This window comes from Cajanus cajan, chromosome 1 (genome assembly GCF_000230855.2).
Source record: "Cajanus cajan strain Asha chromosome 1, NIPB_CcT2T_4, whole genome shotgun sequence".
Taxonomy (NCBI): Eukaryota; Viridiplantae; Streptophyta; class Magnoliopsida; order Fabales; family Fabaceae; genus Cajanus; species Cajanus cajan.
Window position 1 is genome coordinate 78,981,826 of NC_138517.1, and position 18,019 is coordinate 78,999,844.

At 30.6% G+C, this 18,019-nt stretch overlaps 2 protein-coding genes across 2 annotated transcripts; both read right to left on the reverse strand.

The window, feature by feature from the left end:
• Positions 1 to 1,825: 1,825 nt before the first annotated feature.
• LOC109811427 (telomere repeat-binding factor 1) lies at positions 1,826 to 6,134 on the reverse strand. The gene is made up of 7 exons (XM_020375183.3): positions 5,974 to 6,134; positions 5,132 to 5,307; positions 4,765 to 4,982; positions 4,370 to 4,454; positions 3,588 to 3,671; positions 2,477 to 2,814; positions 1,826 to 2,142 (listed from the first exon to the last, which is right to left on the reverse strand). The coding sequence occupies exons 2-7, from the start codon at positions 5,279 to 5,281 to the stop codon at positions 2,112 to 2,114; spliced, it is 906 nt and encodes a 301-aa protein (XP_020230772.1). The 5' UTR covers positions 5,282 to 5,307; positions 5,974 to 6,134; the 3' UTR covers positions 1,826 to 2,111.
• Positions 6,135 to 12,799: 6,665 nt separating this feature from the next.
• LOC109811466 (Major facilitator superfamily protein) lies at positions 12,800 to 16,659 on the reverse strand. The gene is made up of 2 exons (XM_020375227.3): positions 16,174 to 16,659; positions 12,800 to 14,237 (listed from the first exon to the last, which is right to left on the reverse strand). The coding sequence occupies exons 1-2, from the start codon at positions 16,646 to 16,648 to the stop codon at positions 13,186 to 13,188; spliced, it is 1,527 nt and encodes a 508-aa protein (XP_020230816.3). The 5' UTR covers positions 16,649 to 16,659; the 3' UTR covers positions 12,800 to 13,185.
• Between the last annotated feature and the right edge of the window lie 1,360 nt (positions 16,660 to 18,019).

The following is an 18,019-nucleotide window of genomic DNA, read 5'->3' on the forward strand; positions in this document are numbered from 1 at the left end:
TGTTATGAATACTTTTATTTGAATATTAACTAGGTTCAATAATTTTCATATAAATAAATTTAATAAAACAAGTTTGACTTCTTAAATCAATTATAAAAAAATATGCAAAAGTGTGTTCCAAAATTGAAAAGAATCAAAAAAAGAAATTTCAAAGGAACTAAATTGAAGTTGAAAAAATAAATGATCAAAGAAATTTTTTAAAAGATAAAAATTAAAATAAATTTTAAAAATAAGATAAAATATCAAGAATATAATTCAGCCAGAGAGAGAGAGAGAGAGAACCTTATCCATTAACTCAAAAACCAATGAATCTAACGATTCTACATGTCTCTCACTGTAAAAGACATGTGCAACTCTCTTTCACATAAATCTGCAATTGTAAGAATTGAGCAGTGCTTAATGCTTATGGGGTGTTGGTGCAACAATTTTTGAATTTTACACTAATGGCCAAACTAGCACTGCCGAAAGCATGTAGGTTGTGAGTCTGTCCCTTGCCTATTGGTTTGCGTTGGTTGCAGGGACTCTTGGTCTTGGCATCATTTATTGTCTCTAGAAGCTCAAATATTTTGCCTTATTATTGTTCATTTTCCCTACATTGAGAAAGGCAATGTTTTTTCATTTCAAAATTTCACAACGTGAATGGTTTGAACATGCATCCAGTTGATTATATTATCATAATATTTCATCAAGTTAATGCATTAAAACATGTAAAATAAATAAATAACTATAAAACTATGAGCGCTGCTACAGAAGCCGAAAGATGTTCCGAATCACTGTCCGAATTATTAAAATATTATTATTTTATTAATTGTTTAATCTAATATTTTATTATTTAAATTAATTTTTTAATTATTCAAAAGAAATTTCGGCTTCATCTTTCGGACGATGAAGCATTTTCCTAAAACTATACATTCTGTAAAATTGTCATTTTTCAAGCAATCTGTCATCAAATTAGTTTCCTATACGAAAGAGTGAAGATGACATGCCAACTTCAAGGATAAAACTTCTAATTTTATCATAGTAATATGCATTTAATAGGATCTTTCATTTACATTAGGTAAAATTTTAATTATGATCAAAAAATGATACCAACATGTATGATATTACATGCAAGTTTTATCCTTCTTTCAACAAGGATTTAAAGACGTGGTTACGATAAAAATCGTGAAATGAAGGAACTTTTGGTTGAGCCAAGATTTTTGTAGAATGAAGGGATTTTTGGTCCCTAAAAACACCAACTCATGCAGCATATTTCCCATTGTGCTATACTGAACCATTATTGTTACATTTTCCCCAACACATGAAACAAATTTGGTCTAGAAGTAAGCATGGCAACGGAACGGGGCAAGAGCGAGTTTTATGTTTCCCACTCCCACTCTCGTTCCCAATTTTATCAATCGAGAAAAAATCCGAACCCAATAAACATGAGTTTTCTCTGTCTAAATCAAGACGGATTCGGATGGATACTCATGGGAACAGATTAGATTGTCATGTCTGCCTACCTACCTAGAAGGGGCCATGTCACCTCTCCCCTTTCATTCACGATGGACCAAGGAATGTTTATCTATCTTGATTAAGCTTCTTATATTGTTCTCAATCTTGTTGAGGATGTTTCAATAGTAAAAGTCATCTCATCTAATTTTTCCATGTTAATTTCAATACTTCTTTTTTTCTCTCTTAAAATGCTAATAAAAAAGTTTCTCCGAAGATAACTTAAATATACAACAGAAAAAACACCTAGTTCCAACGCACATCTTAACCCTTCCCCAACACTTAAAAATGCTTTCGAACACGTGAAAGCATGCACCGATAAAGCTGTGCATCCTTGAGAAGAAATTTGAACGAATTCCCATTCATCTAAACATCTACTTTCTATAAATGACTACATGATCAGAGCGCTAAGTTAACAACAGCTCTAAAGAAATTACAAAAGAAAGATTTAAACAATGTTTCTATCTACAACATGGATATCTCAAGATCCAAAAATTCAGAACAATCTCCCAATAAAGGTGAAACCTGCATAGTCACAAGAAGAGCCTCCACGATGCCTGCAAGCAATGATATATGGCTGGTTGTCTGTCCTCAATGCCAAGGTTCATTGATCCCCATGTCTAATGCCTCAAACTACCATCAAGCATGGATCTAGACATTAAAAAAAATTAGAATACTACATTATTTGATGGAGATGACAGGGAATCACTAAACAGCCAAATGGAATGTGTCCAAAATGATAAAACCCTCCGTAACCAAATCACATGTCTGATCATTATCAGAAACTGATGACTAGGTTATATCAAAAACAAAATTCAAATTTCCTACAAGTCCTACAGATGTATTATAGTATTATAGAACCTGTGGTTTAGTCATTTTACTTCTAAGTTGCATAAAAAAATAATTTTCTACAAGTCCTACAGATGTATTATAGTATCACGAAAGAAAAAAGAGAGGAAAAGATGAGTTTTTCCAGAAGTATTACCTCTTTGGTTTCCCTGATTTCGTTGAAGCTTCTGCAAAAGCTTGTGCTGCCTCCGCATCAGCTTCAGCGGCCTCTGCCTCCTTTGCTGCCTCCTCTGCTTCTGCGATGGCAGCTTCTGCTTCAGCAACTGCTCGAGCAGCATATGCAGCTGCCTCTTGCGGAGTCATGGATCTTATCTTTGCTAATTCTAAGTCTATCTGAGATTTAGTAAGAATGTCAGTCTCATCCTTCTCAATTTTCATAGAGGCTTTCTGTCTCCCATCCAATAATAATAAGGATGGGTTTCTTCTTCTGTCAGAATATCCTCCTATATGTGCAATCCTGTACTTGCGATTAACCTGAAATATCGAAGCCAACCAAAAGTAAGATCTATAATAGAAACAACTTAATAAGTTAATATCACTGCCACAAAATGAGAATCACATGCAGAAAGCTTGTCAAGCTCACATAAAAACCAAATGTATAAAAACACTAAATCAAAACAATGGATTCCTGAAAATTATATTATAAAATCAAAACACACAAACTTTGTGCAAACTTATGCTCGAGTTTGCAGTTAAACAATGCATAGCTGCATACCATAATCCTGACCAGTTACCCACAACAAGCATCTGTATGTAAGCAATAGTGCATAAAATTAAACATGAGCAATACGGTAAAAACTGATTTCAAATACATATATGAAATTATGAATCCTGAAGAAAAAGTTTATTAAAATTGTTTCTTGACAAAAATTACTTTTCAATTGTTTAGCCTACATCTCTAATTATTCGTTTCAGCCATCTCCCCTAATCCTCTTGTTGTGGAATAAAGCCCAGCTTCCACCCCACACACTTTGTCATAGTCTTATAACGAGTAACAATGGAGTTTGTCTATTGTCTAATCAAACAGAGCTGTGAGTAAATGCTACAGTATTTGTACATGAAATAATAAAATCAATGCCCACTCTTTTAAATGACAGTTGCATGTTTCAATCTCATTCATGCATTTAACCATAAGGTTATAAAAAACAATCCATCCACACTAATAATAAACAAACTGGGTTTGATACCACTTAATTTTGCATCAGAAGCAAATGAACTGCTACATAATCAAAAATGTAGAGACATACCTTTATCAGTTTTCCACTTGCTGTCAAAAACTTTAATTTTGCGGACAGCATCTTTTTTAAACCTGGCAGTGCCCAATATTGGTCCTACCGATTTCAAAGCAATGAAATTCAAATGATTTTGAATACAGAAACAATATATTATATAACGTATGAAGCAGAGCAGTCAGTACCAAATGGAAATTTCACCAGCAACAGATATAATGTCATTGCTTACCCATAAAATTTTTAGTTATCTGAGTTTGAACATAATCACATTTTTAAACATCATTACTATTGTATGAAGTATATCCCAGTTTAGAGGTGGGGGACAAGATCATTCAGCCACTGAAAAATTATAGAATAGACCAATTGTACACACTATTCATGATCAATCTTCACAACATAGCATGAAAGCAGTGAACTCAAGCCTCTCTAATATTGATTGAATTTAAATAGATCACTTTAATGTTGTCGGGATATTACTAGGTTGAAAAACAAATGAAAAATAGGAAAAATCCCTCAATAACGAATAACAATTAACAGACATTGATTATTAAATGATATTGAATTTCCTTTCTAACAGAGAATGTCTGAGATTTCAGTTTGAGGAGCAATCCAACCAAGAGAAGGACTCTAGGTTTATCAGGGAAATTGTAAAGTATCTTGAATTGGTAAATAATGGAACTTCATAAAAAACCTAATAAGATATAACCATTTGGACCCCATCAATCAAAAAGTTTTCTAGACTTTAGAGTGAAAGAAAAGCAAAACAAACAAAAGTTAGGGTTAATACTCAGAATTACCTCTATAAAAGCTGCAATAGCTGTCTTATTAGAACCACCATGCTCCTTCAAGCTAGTAATAGCTTCCATTATAAGTTTATCCAAGCTGTATAGTGTAAACAGGGTAAAATATATACTGTCATGAAATGATAGACATAAACCAATTACATCAAAAAGAAAAGAATTTTTTTTTTCAAGAAAATGAAAGCTTTTTAGGATGCATGCAACAAAAAAATGAAATCAGGCGAGCACACATGCAATTAGATAAAATGACCTTAACATGTGGTAACCAGTAAGAATTCCTTGTTGGAAAACAATCACAGATAGAACCACTAAAATGTCAATTTTTCAGCAAACCAGGTAGATAATATAATAACATACAATACCATATCAAAACAAAAAAAAAAGAGTCAAACCTTAAATTAGACCTCTTTGGACCAGGAATCTGCACCGTATCTCTAGAAATTTGAAGAGGCTTAACATCAACAATTTCCTCATCACTTGCAGCAACAGCAGTGATAGCCATAGAGTTCTCATCCTGTCTTGGGGCCTGATGCACCCTTCTGACTGCTAACCTAGATTTTTCCCTAGAGCTCCATCCATTTGCCATCACACTCAGATTTCTCCATTTATCCTATATAAAATGCCACTTATCAGAACCGCACAAACAACTTATGCATAGTAAAATAGATGGACCAACACTAATTCATTACAATGTAAGGAAAATTAAATAATGAACCTCCATAAAAACATCAACAAACACAACGACCAAGATAACCAGACCTTGAGATCCACATTTGACCGCAGGTATAAGACACTACTGAACTCCGGATCCTTCAGTATTGTGCGCCATTTACCAACACCATGCTTGACAACTCCAGCTTTAAGTGCTGCTTCCTCTTCTGCGGTCCATTTCTGCTTTGGAGCACCCATATCCAGTAGCACAGAAACGCTCTCAACTGGAAAACAAAAGTAAATTACATAAACATTGAGTTTACCTCTCAAGAAATAATCACAAGCTTTCCTGTCATAAGACATTAGAAGCTCTTACCATTACTTTAAATTATATCCCATAAAATATTGAATTTTACAAATTCTTAACCCAGGATTCATTATACGAATTACTGATAAAAATAAATAAATAAATAAATAATCAACTCTGGGCTTGTTTTAATTTTTTAAAGACCACCTACAATACAATAATTGTATAAATCACGCCCCTTGTGAGTAAAAATTATTAAATTTACTACTTCCATTCTTAATCCATTGATTCCAGACACCAGTTAGTTGAAGGATGTGTTTATAAGGTCACATGACACAAAAACTGGAAATTCAATGGAGGAAGCTGATCATGAGCTTGAACAGAAAACCCACAAATTCATTCTTAACTTGAATTAAGAGAACGGAAGCTACAGAAACATGCAAACCACTGTCCAATCAAATAAAAACTTTGGAATTCAACATCAACAGAGAATCCAATTAGGATTGTTAATCCAACAAAAAAGAAAATACTGATCCCAAAATCTGACCTAAAACAGTTGAATTTTGATTCGTTCTACGAAACCCTAAGCACAGAATTCGATAGATGATTTGCAAGAAAAAAAGGAACTAAAGAAAAAAAAAACCTTAATTGGGATTGGAGGAAAATGAATAGATTGGGATTGAAAGGGTGAGAAATTGGTGATATAAGGTTCCCCAATTTCGTTTGCATCCCGCGCCAAATGCCCTAACCGGACCAGAGACCAAACTTCGAACTCAGCAAATATATTCAACAAAATAATTAAATAAATAAGTAAATATAAATGAAGAGATTCATTTATTTTAATATATATTTATCCATATAAATAATTCATTTTCTATATTAAATTTTAATAATTTAATCATTAAATTAAAATTTTATAATATATAGATAAAGATTAACTTTAAAAAGTTTTTAAAAAAATTGAAATTAATTTTATACCTCATTTCATTAATTTTAAGTAAAAGATAATTATAAAAATATTTTATACATTTATTTAAATTACTAAAATTGAATATGAAATATTTTTTAATTTTTAAAAAATTTATAAATTAATTTATGTATTAAGAACTTTTAATTCAACCGTTAGATTTAAAAAATTTCATAAAATTTAATAAATCGTTAAAATATTTAATGTAAAGGTAAGAAAAATTTTAGATGTTAACTTGAGTGAATAAGATTAAAACACACTAAAGATATGTTCTAAAAATACTTACAAGAAAAAAAATTGTAAAGAAAGATTACATTATTAATATATAAATTATCAATTATTATACATCAAATATGAATATCTATTTTATACGAAAGTATTTTTATAAATTTAAAATATAATTTATATGTTTAAAAATATATATTTATAAAAAAATTAATTATAATTATGTATTTAAATAAAATATTTATTTTCATATATAATTTATCATAAATTTTTGTTTTGACACTAAATTATTATTAATTTATTTATAATTTATTATAAATTTTAGTTACCTATCATAAACGTTTATCATATATATTATACAAATTAAAATGCTAACTTTTTCTAAAATAAAAAGACCTTAAATAAAATAAGAATTATTGAACACTTCTATGATTGTTCTTTCTTTTTTTTATCTCACACTACCATAATAAGAATTATTCTATTTTGGTTTTATATTATTTTGCTATTTTTTTCAAATTTAATCTCATTATTTTAAGTGTATAATTTTAGTTCATGCTTTAACTTAATATCTAATATTTAAATAAAATATTGATGTGACATATATCAACATTTTTATTAAATATTTGATGACAAGTTAATAGATGAATAAAAAATTACGTAATTAAAAGAGTAAAGAATCAAATTATTAAAAAAATAAGAAACCAAAATTATAAAATAATTCAATAAAAGAACCAAAAATAAAAGTGTGAGAATGTGACTCCTTACCAAAAGTCGTGGGATGTGATACCAAAAGTCATAGAACCTCCCTTTGAATGGCTATTATCCGTTCACCCAATGGTATGAAATGGTTTGTATAGAACCAATCTGCATGCATAAAATACAACAAAAATATAAATCACTATACATTCTTTTTAATCAAATCATTTCCTTTCTTCCCTCGTACACAAAGAAAATTAAAGAAATTATTATTCTATAAATTGTCATTGATGATACATTTCATTATATCCTAAAGAGGATTTGCTGGGACACCCTGCATTCATTTCTATAAAGATTGGTGGAGTAAATCGAATCTCAAGGATAATGTTTACACATGCATTGAGATTTCCACTTGAACTTCATTTTTCTTTTGTTGCAGAGAGACACCATCAGTTGTACCAACAGTCTATGTTAAAAATTGTTATCATTTATTGAACTAATATTAAACAACTCAAAATGTAAGCAAGTCACACTTTAATACATAAATATGTAAAAATAATAATAATAAAAAAAACCCTACCTCATGTACTAAAGGATTTAAGCATACGGTTATTACTTTTGTTCCCTTTTTATTTTATCCAAAATTCTAAACAGTTTATCCTATTATGTAACCACTCATTCTATAATTTTTCTTTTAAATTATTTTAAAAAATTAGAGAGTCACAAAACACCTCTTTAACCTAGTAAAATTATAAAATTTAATCAACTTTGATAAAGTATTTCATCTTCTAATAAAATTTGATAAAAAAAATTGTCTTACATATAAAATAAAGCAATTTAACCAAAAATGAGAAGTCATTAGGCATGGCAACGAGGCGGGGTGAGTACGAGTTTCATGATACCCGTTCCTGTGATTCAAACTCATCCCCGTCCTCGTCCTCATATCCGTCGGATATGTAATTTTTGTCTCATTCTCATCCCCGTCAGATATTGATATATATGTACTTGTACCCGTCAAAAATTATTTTTTTTGTAAAAACACACACAATATTTTTAGTTTATATTTCCATTATATTTCAATTATAATCGGATTATTTGTCTATCTCATATTTTAATCAAGAGACTTCTTAATAATTAAATAACTACAAATGTTTCACATTATAATAAACAATCACACATAATTAAATATTAAAATTCTTTAAAACAATCAAATCGGGGATGGGAATGGGTCGGGTATATACTTACTTGCCCCATCCTCGTCCCTGTTCTCATTCTCATCCCCAATTTAATACTCGTTCTCATCCACATCCTCGGTTTAATATTTTGAGTTTTACTTGTACTCGTACCTGGTCAAATCGGATATTTCCCGTCAAAGTTAAAATGGGTTCGGGTATTACTTATGAGTACGGGTTTATTTGTCATTTCTAGAGGCCATTAGATATAAGGTAAGTCTTCCAAACTCTTTGAACCAATAATAATGTATTTATTTTAAATTTTAGTATATGTGCATATATATGTGTGTGTGTGTGTGTGAAAAATATATTTAACTTTTACTTGTTTAAGATGATTTAAAAAGGATTAAAATAAGAGTGAATCGTAAAAGAAATGGTGAGTGTCAATTATTATGTTAAAGGTGAAATAGGATAAAGAAAATGACTAATTTTGTGAGACCTACCAAAATTTAGTTCATTTTCAAGTGTGATTTGTAGTTGATCTGTGCAATAAATGAATTGAGTATAAAAAGGGGAATTTAGATTTGAATTGCCATTGATATGAGTGAGATAACACTTGTTATTGAATTTTTTTTAAGAAAGTGATTACATGTTAGAAATTGAATAAACTTGTGAGTTTAGGTTCTTGCACATCGATATGTTATGCCACTAATGGAACAAGGGTTATTGAGGAAGGAATAGGGAATCTTAGACCTAATTTTTGTTTATTTCAAATTCAAGTGCCATTTGTATCATATATGTGCAATGAATGAATTGAGGATAAAAAAAAACTTCAATTTGAATCACCATTATGTGTGTGACATAACACAAACTACTAAAGTTTTTTTTAGAAAGTGATTAGATGTTAGAAATTAATTAGGCTTGTGAGATCGAGTTCTTGGACACCTACATGTAACACCATTAATGAAACAAAGGTTGTTAGGGAAGCAATGAGGCCAAAGTTTATTTCGAATTCAAGTGTGATTTGCAGCAAATTTGTGTGATAAATGAATTGAGTATAAAAAAAGGAGTTTTAGATTCGAATTGTCATTGGTGTGTGTTTGACACAACATAGGTTATTGAAAATTTTCAAGAAAGTGATTAGAAATTAGAATTAAATAGACTTTTGAGCTTGGATTCACCATTAATGGAACAATGGTTGTTAAGGAATAAATAGGGTTAGAGAAATGGGATAAGAGAAGGAGGTAGACTGGATAAATTTTAGTAACAAAATGATAACTATCATGACAAATTCATAACATAAAATAATTATAAAAAGTTAGAAACTTTTACCTAAAGTGATGGAATCCATGCTTGTATCTCAAATGGAATCACTAGCAGTGGAAAGGGGACAGTTCCTCTTTGCTTGGTAATTAGGGTTTTTCGCACAATAAGGAGTGGCGACAAAGCTCTTGATTGATTAATGCGAGTGAACTGTGCTTAAACGCTTTTGTCACAAGAAAAATTATGTAATGGGATAATAAATTTATAATCATTAAGCGAGAGCATGGTTCCCTTGATTGGTACCAAGTGATAGCATAATTTATCATAGGTCCACCCACATCGTAAGCCCAAATAACTAATATCCATCAATTATTTGGACACCACATGAAGGCCTTATCCAACATAGACTTACTTTCATCATAAGTCCAAATAGTCAACATTTATCAATTAAAATACCATAAATGTTATTTAAATATATGAAAATTATTTTAATTTTTTTTTCACAATAAATGTTTGTATGTATAGTGATACTTGTGATAGAATGGAATATTACCTCCCAAAGAACCTATTACAAGAGTCATGTATAGAAGGATGCAAGAGGAGTAACCTAGATTTGAAATGAGATTTTACTCTCTCAGGGATCTTTAGGTTCTTTCTTTCTGGAGTGTGACTCCATTTGCACTTTCACCAAGGAACCTCTCTTTATGGCAAGTGTTCACTTGGCTTATCTCCTCCATTGGAGAGAGTGGCACCTCCCCCATTTCTTGCAACAAAAGCATGACATTACAAAGAGAAGATGTTTAAGACCTACTAACCTAAGAAACCAAGGAAAAATAAAAGTAAGGGTAAGAAAATTAACATGTATAATTAAAAGATGACTCAAGTATATAAAAAATCATATGAGAGTGTGCTTAAGGATATAAATCTAAACATCAATTTTATATGACAAAATTCATTTAGTGGGGAGGGGTAAAAAAGGTGGATATAAATCGAACCAACTCAAAAATAGTTTAAAACTTGATTCAATAATTAGGTCATTGAACTTGGTTCATGAACTAAATGAGTTGAACTTAGTTAAAAATTAGCTTGATAAGTAATTGAATTGAACTTGGATTACATATAGTTCGATTCGTTTGATTCATAAATTGGCTCAACACACACACACACACACACACACACACACACATATATATATATATATATATATATATATATATATATATATGTATGTATATATATGAGAAGGGATCTACTCATTCTAAGAGTAAGTTTACCTACACTTATTCCGCAATAACTCATATTTTACATCAAATTTTAACGATCCAACCATTAAATTAAAAGTTATTAATACATAGATTAAGTTTACAAATTTTTAAAAAATTTGAAAACTATTTCATACTCAATTTCATTAATTCAAATTGATGGATAATTATAAAAATATTTTATACGTTAATTTGTATTAATAAAACTGGGTACCAAATAGTAACTGAGTACCAAATAGTTTTTTTTTTAATTTGCAGGCTTGATTTATATATAAAAATATTTTAATTTAACAGTTGAATTATTAAAATTTAATGTAAAACATAAGTTATTGAATAGAGTAAGTATGTGTAGATTTACTCTTGGAGTAAATGGATCATTTCTTTCTTTCTTTCTCTTTCTATCTCTCTCTCTCTATATATATATATATATTATAATTTATTTTCTATTTATTTTTAGCTTATTAAAATTTGAAATAACCTTCAAAACATAATTAGAAGTTAATAATGATGTAGGAAGTGGACACATCAGGATTTCACGATTAGGAATTTAGTTTTTCATTATTTTGTGTAAGGTTGGATAATTTTTTAGTTATGCAAACTTTGCCTGTAATTATGTTTTGTTATAATTATATCTTATAACCTTGTAAAACTAATAGAATAAATTCAATTTTGTCTTTTTTAAAAACTTAAATAATTATTTTTATCTAAAATCTACTAATAAATTGAAATTTTGAAATGCATGGGATTAAAAAAAAGAAAAAATCAACTTGTGATTCATGTGATTTGAGCTATATCAAGCTATTTATGTACTTGAATCGGTTCAAATTCAAGCTGGAAAAAATTAAGTTAAAATTGAGTAAAATTACGAACTAAGTCAAATATTATTAAATCAAGTTGAGAAAACTAGAGATATCTATATTATGCAATGAGTTATTATGTTCAAAAATTCAAAGCAGCGACGTAAATAACATGCAAGAGAAACTTCTATAATTTTTTTTTATAGAAATATTAACTGAAGAAGATTTTTGCATTAATACATTGTGAATTCGAAAATATTTGGGTAAATTTATTCAAAATTATTTTTAAGAAAAAAATAATAACAAAAAATAAAAACAATTTTTTTATAAGTTAAAATTAACGTATATATAAATTAATTTGTAGCAATTTTTTCTATTAGTTTTAAAAAAAAATATTTTTAACTCATAAATAAACTAACTTTAACTTATGAAAAAATTTCTTTTAATTTTTCTTCTTATTTTTTTATCTTTCTTTTATAAATGCTTCTGATTAAAAGGAAAATGGTACAAAGAAAACTTTTCAAATGATTAGAGGGAAATAATACAAAGAATTTTTTTTAAAATGATTTGAGGGAAATAATATAATGATTACTTCATAAATGATTGGAGGTAAAGCAAGATTAAAGCAGATATTTAAATTACCTTTGAATACGGATATCATCTCGTTCTCGTATACCAAAAATGAGTTTTTGATTATATTTCCAATTACAGATTCTTTTTTGTACTTAATGTGATGCACAAGTAGCCAAACACTATCTATAGTACTCAAGGCCAATCCCAATGGTCATTCTTTATGGGATTCCACCCTTTTACTGTTATGATAAGTAGTGTAGCATAAGTGTTGTGTTGTCACCCAATTAATGTGTTTATTATTTTATGGTTTGTTAATTTGTTATTTATATATATATATATATATATATATATATATATATATATATTATTTCAAATTCCTCATATAAGCCTCCTTTATATATAGTGATGATGGGAATTAATTAAAGTAGACAATAATTATTCAGGAAAAAACCTACCTTCTCTTCATATTTCTGGATCAATTCCCCTTCCTCATATAATACTCCCAACATTCACCTCATTAGAATTTCACCAGAATTGGATTAAATATTTGAAAGCTTACATGGCTCATTCCGTTAACGTTTTGGAAATGATGCTCTCTACTTCTATATCAACTAATAAATACATTCAAAGTAGAAAATCCACCAAACATATAAAAAATGAAAAAGAAAAAGCCTGTGCACTTGATGTTTAATGCACTACTTGAAAGAACATGGTCATACTATTCCTTTACACCCTACCTACCACATTTAGATATATTCCGTATAAAAGATTTAGAAAACTAACTGATATATGCCAGCTGATGCATGAAGGCAATGGAATAAACAGAATCAATCACTTCAGCTAGTACCATACCACTATTTCCTTGAATCATATTGTTATATATCTGTAAAAGCTAATACATTAGTCTTTCTTCTTGGCTTTTGATTCTACCTTATCAGGTATGCATGATGACCAAAAAGTTGGCAACATGGTGCATGCAGCTTGTATCAGAAGTCCAAATGGAAGTCCTGAAAAGTCACTTGCTGTTACCTTAATATATGATGCAAGTGCAACACCTAGGTATCCACTCACAATGAAAGCCAGGGCCACAGAAGACATGAGAAATGCCATTATAGACCCCTCACACCCCGGTGGACACATCTGTGCTATCAGCACGCTGAATGGCAGAATCTTGAAGAAAAATAGAACCTCCAAGAATCCTGAGAAGATCACAACATAGAGCGAGTCCGGCATGCCTATTTGTCGATAAAAGCCTCGCACAAACAAGAAATCTGAAACCATGAAGAGTGCCATCATAGCTTGAATGGTTGATATCAGTTTCCTTGGTGGGACAGATTTCAGGTATTGATTGTATATGATGCCCCATAGGAGCATTGTTGCCTGGCCAAACACCTTGGAGATGCCTAACACTGATGAGTTTATTTTTAAATACTGTGTCTGGTAAAAGAACATGGTGCCTGTGAGTGCAGGAATGATGGCATAAGATGCTGTGAACCATGATATTGAATATGCAATTTCAGGCTTTCTTAGAGCAACTAATAGCTCTGAAAGCTGTTTCCTTATTCCACCAGATGGACTCTTTGGGAGGCCGAGGGAACTCTCGCGAACCGAAATGGTTATAAAAAATTGGAGAGCAAGGAGAAGGCCAAAAATTAGAAACATGGACTGTGGGGAGAACCGGCCGATGAAAATGCCGCCAAGAAGGTTTCCGAGGACTCCTCCTGCAGAGGAAGCTATCCAAACAAATGATTGGAGGTTGCCTGAGGATGATGGTTGTGGTTTCTTGGTTGAGGAAGGAGGCTGTTTAGCCATCTCTGCAACAATGGCATCGTTTGCAACCTCAGCTATTGAAGCACCTAGATTACTAAGGAGGAGGTATATGGAGATAGTGAAAATAGACATGTTTGGTGGAGAGATTGCTATGACTAGCCATGACAGTGCCTGCAAGAAAGCTGCATAAACAGATTCGAAGAAATAATTTAGAAATTAGTTATATCACTGGTAGAAATTAGAAATGAAATAAAACTATGAACGTTGGTATCATGAACCAAGTATCCAAAAGCTTAGCCTAATTGGTGAAGGCAAATGAATGCTTTTATAATATATCTCTTATATGCCCCTTCCTACAACTGCCCTCTGGACTTGAAGGGTGGATTATGCACAAGCTCACCTACTTTGTGCTATAATTCAACTTTTTATCGTAAGAGAATGGGGAGAGACAAAGAGGTTTCAATGCCCTTTCATAAAACAACAATCCTAGAAACTTAAGTTATTTAGTGAAAACACTTCAATGGGTTTATAATTTATATCTCTAACAACAGGAATGGTTCAAAAATTAATGATAGAAGTGATTCTCTTTAAACTTATAAGGCCTGTTTAGATAAACTTTTCTAGAAGAATTTTTAGGAAGAAAAAAAAAAGAAAAAAATTAAAATAAGTTTCTATAAGCTAAAACTAACTTTTGCCCAAGTTAAAATTAAGATTTCAAAGAAGTTCACAAAAGAGAGATTCTACGAATCAGGTTATGCAAAAAGAAAGGGCTTTTTCTTTAATAAAATCGAAGACTATCAAGATCCAAGAATGAGTCTGTTTGACAAAATCAAAAAAGGCCATAAAATCTTCTCTTACAGATGAGAACTTGAATGGAGAAACTTTAATACCAATTCCAATTTTAGTAACCAAGAAATTAAGGAGAAAACTTCCACCAATAAACTGTTTCTGTTTGACTGCTTTCTTTGTTATAAATTTTGTACATAAGATGATTCCTTATCACCCCTCTATATGTCCCTTCTAATGCAAGTTTCTTCTGTCAAAAACAAAAACAAATAAAAAGAAATAAGATCCATTTCGATGTCTGTTTCCTAGAAATAATTGTGTTCTTCCACATTTCCTTCAGAAGGAAGCTTACAAAATATTTTCTCTACATTCAAACAACAGTGACACTAAATGATTTTGCAGTTCCTATACGCTGATTTCGTGTTAGTTTTAAGAAGCCCTGTCATAGTAAAGTCATAACAAAGTTTCAGTCTGAGGCCAGGATATATGTTTTTCATTCTTTGTTTCTTTTTTCTTTTTTCTTTTAGGAGTGATGACTGGACAATATCTCTTTTTCTTCCTTTGGCTTGGTACAAGGAAAAATAGATAACGTATTACCACTTACCCAGTAAAGCTTGAGTATCAAGACAGACTGTCTAGAATATATACCGAATTTAAAGAATCTATAAACAGAAATCTTCAGACTATAATTATCCTTGTTTAGATAAATCCCTCAGTAAAGAAATAAGAAAGTAAAATAAATCGAGCCCTTTTTAGAAGCTAAAATCAATGCGTGCACTTAACTTCTACAAAAATTTTGTCATTTCACTTCTCCAAAAGTTAAGTACATAAAAAATTGAGTTTTTCACACATGTCAATATAAATTTATGCACCTCAATTTTTCAAAAGTTACATGAACGAATTTCTATAGAATTTAAGTGCACACATCAATTTTAACTTCAATTAGTTCATTTTCCTTTCTTATTTTCTTCTCCTGTAATATAGAAAAGTTAATGGAACATAAGTTCCATCAAAAGCACAAAAGTAAGGTAAGCAAATTCTACCTCATCCTACTTTTCCTTTCTTCATTCCTTTTTCTTTATGCTTTTTTTCCAAAGCAGCTCACGTTAAAGGAACAACTTCTTTTATTCATAGTTTATACACACAAAGGATCAATTCACTTATTCATCCATTCCATCATCCATTTCAAAGAAGAATAAGAAGGAAGGAACAACCAATCCTCAATTCTCAATTCCCAAGCATGTTAAAGGTTGTAAAGCATGCAACTTTACTCTAACACGATCAAATCAGAGAGAGAAAAGAAAAGGGTATGGAGAGTGAAGATTATGGTACCTCCAAGAGCGATGTAGGGAACTCGACGCTGGCCAGAGATGTAGACAGAGTCTGAAACGAGGCCATAGAGGGGCTTTCCAACCATGGGAAGATTAGCAGAATTCTGAAGAATTTGAAGAGTGGAAGGTTCCACATTGAGGCCATCTTTGAGGTAGAAACTCACCACCAACCACGGAAAGCACCTGAATCCTTGCACCCAATACCCCAAACCCAGAATCTTCTTCATCAAATTCCCACCACCCTCTGATGCTACCATTTTTGTTTCACTTTCGTAACCGTTAAGGAAGAGAGAGAGAGAGAGAGTGTGTGTGTGTTTGTGTGTCGTGTGTTTAAGAAATTTTTGCTGCAAAGAGGTTTCGGGCCTTTTAAGGAAAAGTAGTATGGTGATGTCGTGTCTCTGATCTGTGTTTTCCAATCCCAATGAAGTTAGATTTGGAGGTGCACTAGTGAGTAAGGACGCACTCATAAGTGACATTTGTTATTGTTACTGTTGTTCAACCACAAGGTGTTGTTAATGGATGCCACGTGCTGCGATTTTGGGCTCACACCTTTCTCTCTTTCTTTTCTAGCATCGCTTTAACTTTTCCTTTTTAAGATTTACTGTATTATATTTAGTTGTGTATTTTGTTTTTCACAAGGTTTCTTTCTTTTTTTAATAATCCTGTCACATCAGATTCCCTGGAATATTCCTGTTGGTAGATCTGAATCTGATCTGGGTCGATCGTTTTTATTTCTTTGCATTTTTAGTTAGGGGTACGACACACCAATATTCACATCATCACATGGCAAATGGCGATTCTAACAATTTCTTGACACAATACTTTATTAAACTAACATTCATGTGAGTAGTATTAGAAATTAAGAGATATATTTTAATAAAACTCATATAAAAATGATTTAATAATCAAAATTGTATATATAAAAAAATATTATTAAGATGTAATGAATCACAGGTGTTTTATGTGGTACAGTATTGGGCCTGTAGCCCCATTTATTCAGCCAAAGAAAATAAATTGATCTCCAAAGATGTCCCACTGGCTTTCCCATATTTACTTTTCACACTGTGGAGGCACCACTTTTACAAACTACACTGCGGAAGGCGCCATATTTACGTTTTCGAAGAGTTTCTAATTTTGGTGTGCCTGCCCTCCAAAGAATGACGGAAGAGTTATTACTCCATCAGTTCTAAAACTGTCTTTTCCATAGATCAGAAAATAAATACTCTTAACTGTTAACTGTATTTTAGTAATTAAGATTAATTTATGTAACATATTAATGTTATTTTGAGTAGAGGATTATATTTTACAAAACTATAATCTATAATTTATAATCTATAATTATTAATAAGAAAAATACATTTTTAAATAACTGTTTTTTTTTTTTTTTCAACTTTTTTTATTCATTCAGTTATACAATATTTTTTTATGGATAAAAGATAAAATAAAGAATATATATATATATATATATAAATGTAATTATTTGTGTGACTATTAGAGTTATGAAATATTTCAACTTTTCTAATTATAATAAAAATAATAACCTTTTTTTATGTACACATTTTTTTTAATTTTATTCTCACTAATATATGATTTTCACAATTATTTTTCTTAAAATAGTAAATTTGAGCCAGATTCAACCTTACAAAATTAATTTGTAAGGTGAGGATTGTTTTTCACCTATATATTATTTAATTGTCTAATCTATAGTCGATGTGAGACTTGAATTTTTTTCAATACATCCTCTCGTATTTAACACTATTGAGCTTGGTACATAGATAAATGATGGGTGACCATTTTTTAATTATCTAGGATAGATGACCCTTTTTTTAAGGATCTAAGAAAGATAA

What these genes read in the sequence shown, in the direction of transcription:
- LOC109811427 (XM_020375183.3), bottom strand. Translation starts at nt 5,281, where the DNA reads ATGGGTGCTCCAAAGCAGAAATGGACCGCAGAAGAGGAAGCAGCACTT. An exon ending in CTATTGCAGCTTTTATAGAG is followed by an intron (nt 3,672 to 4,369) that starts GTAATTCTGAGT and finishes TGAAATCGGTAG; the next exon opens with GACCAATATTGGGCACTGCC. An exon ending in AAATCAGGGAAACCAAAGAG is followed by an intron (nt 2,143 to 2,476) that starts GTAATACTTCTG and finishes TTTAATGTCTAG; the next exon opens with ATCCATGCTTGATGGTAGTT.
- LOC109811466 (XM_020375227.3), bottom strand. Translation starts at nt 16,648, where the DNA reads ATGTCACTTATGAGTGCGTCCTTACTCACTAGTGCACCTCCAAATCTA. An exon ending in TCCCTACATCGCTCTTGGAG is followed by an intron (nt 14,238 to 16,173) that starts GTACCATAATCT and finishes CTGTTTATGCAG; the next exon opens with CTTTCTTGCAGGCACTGTCA.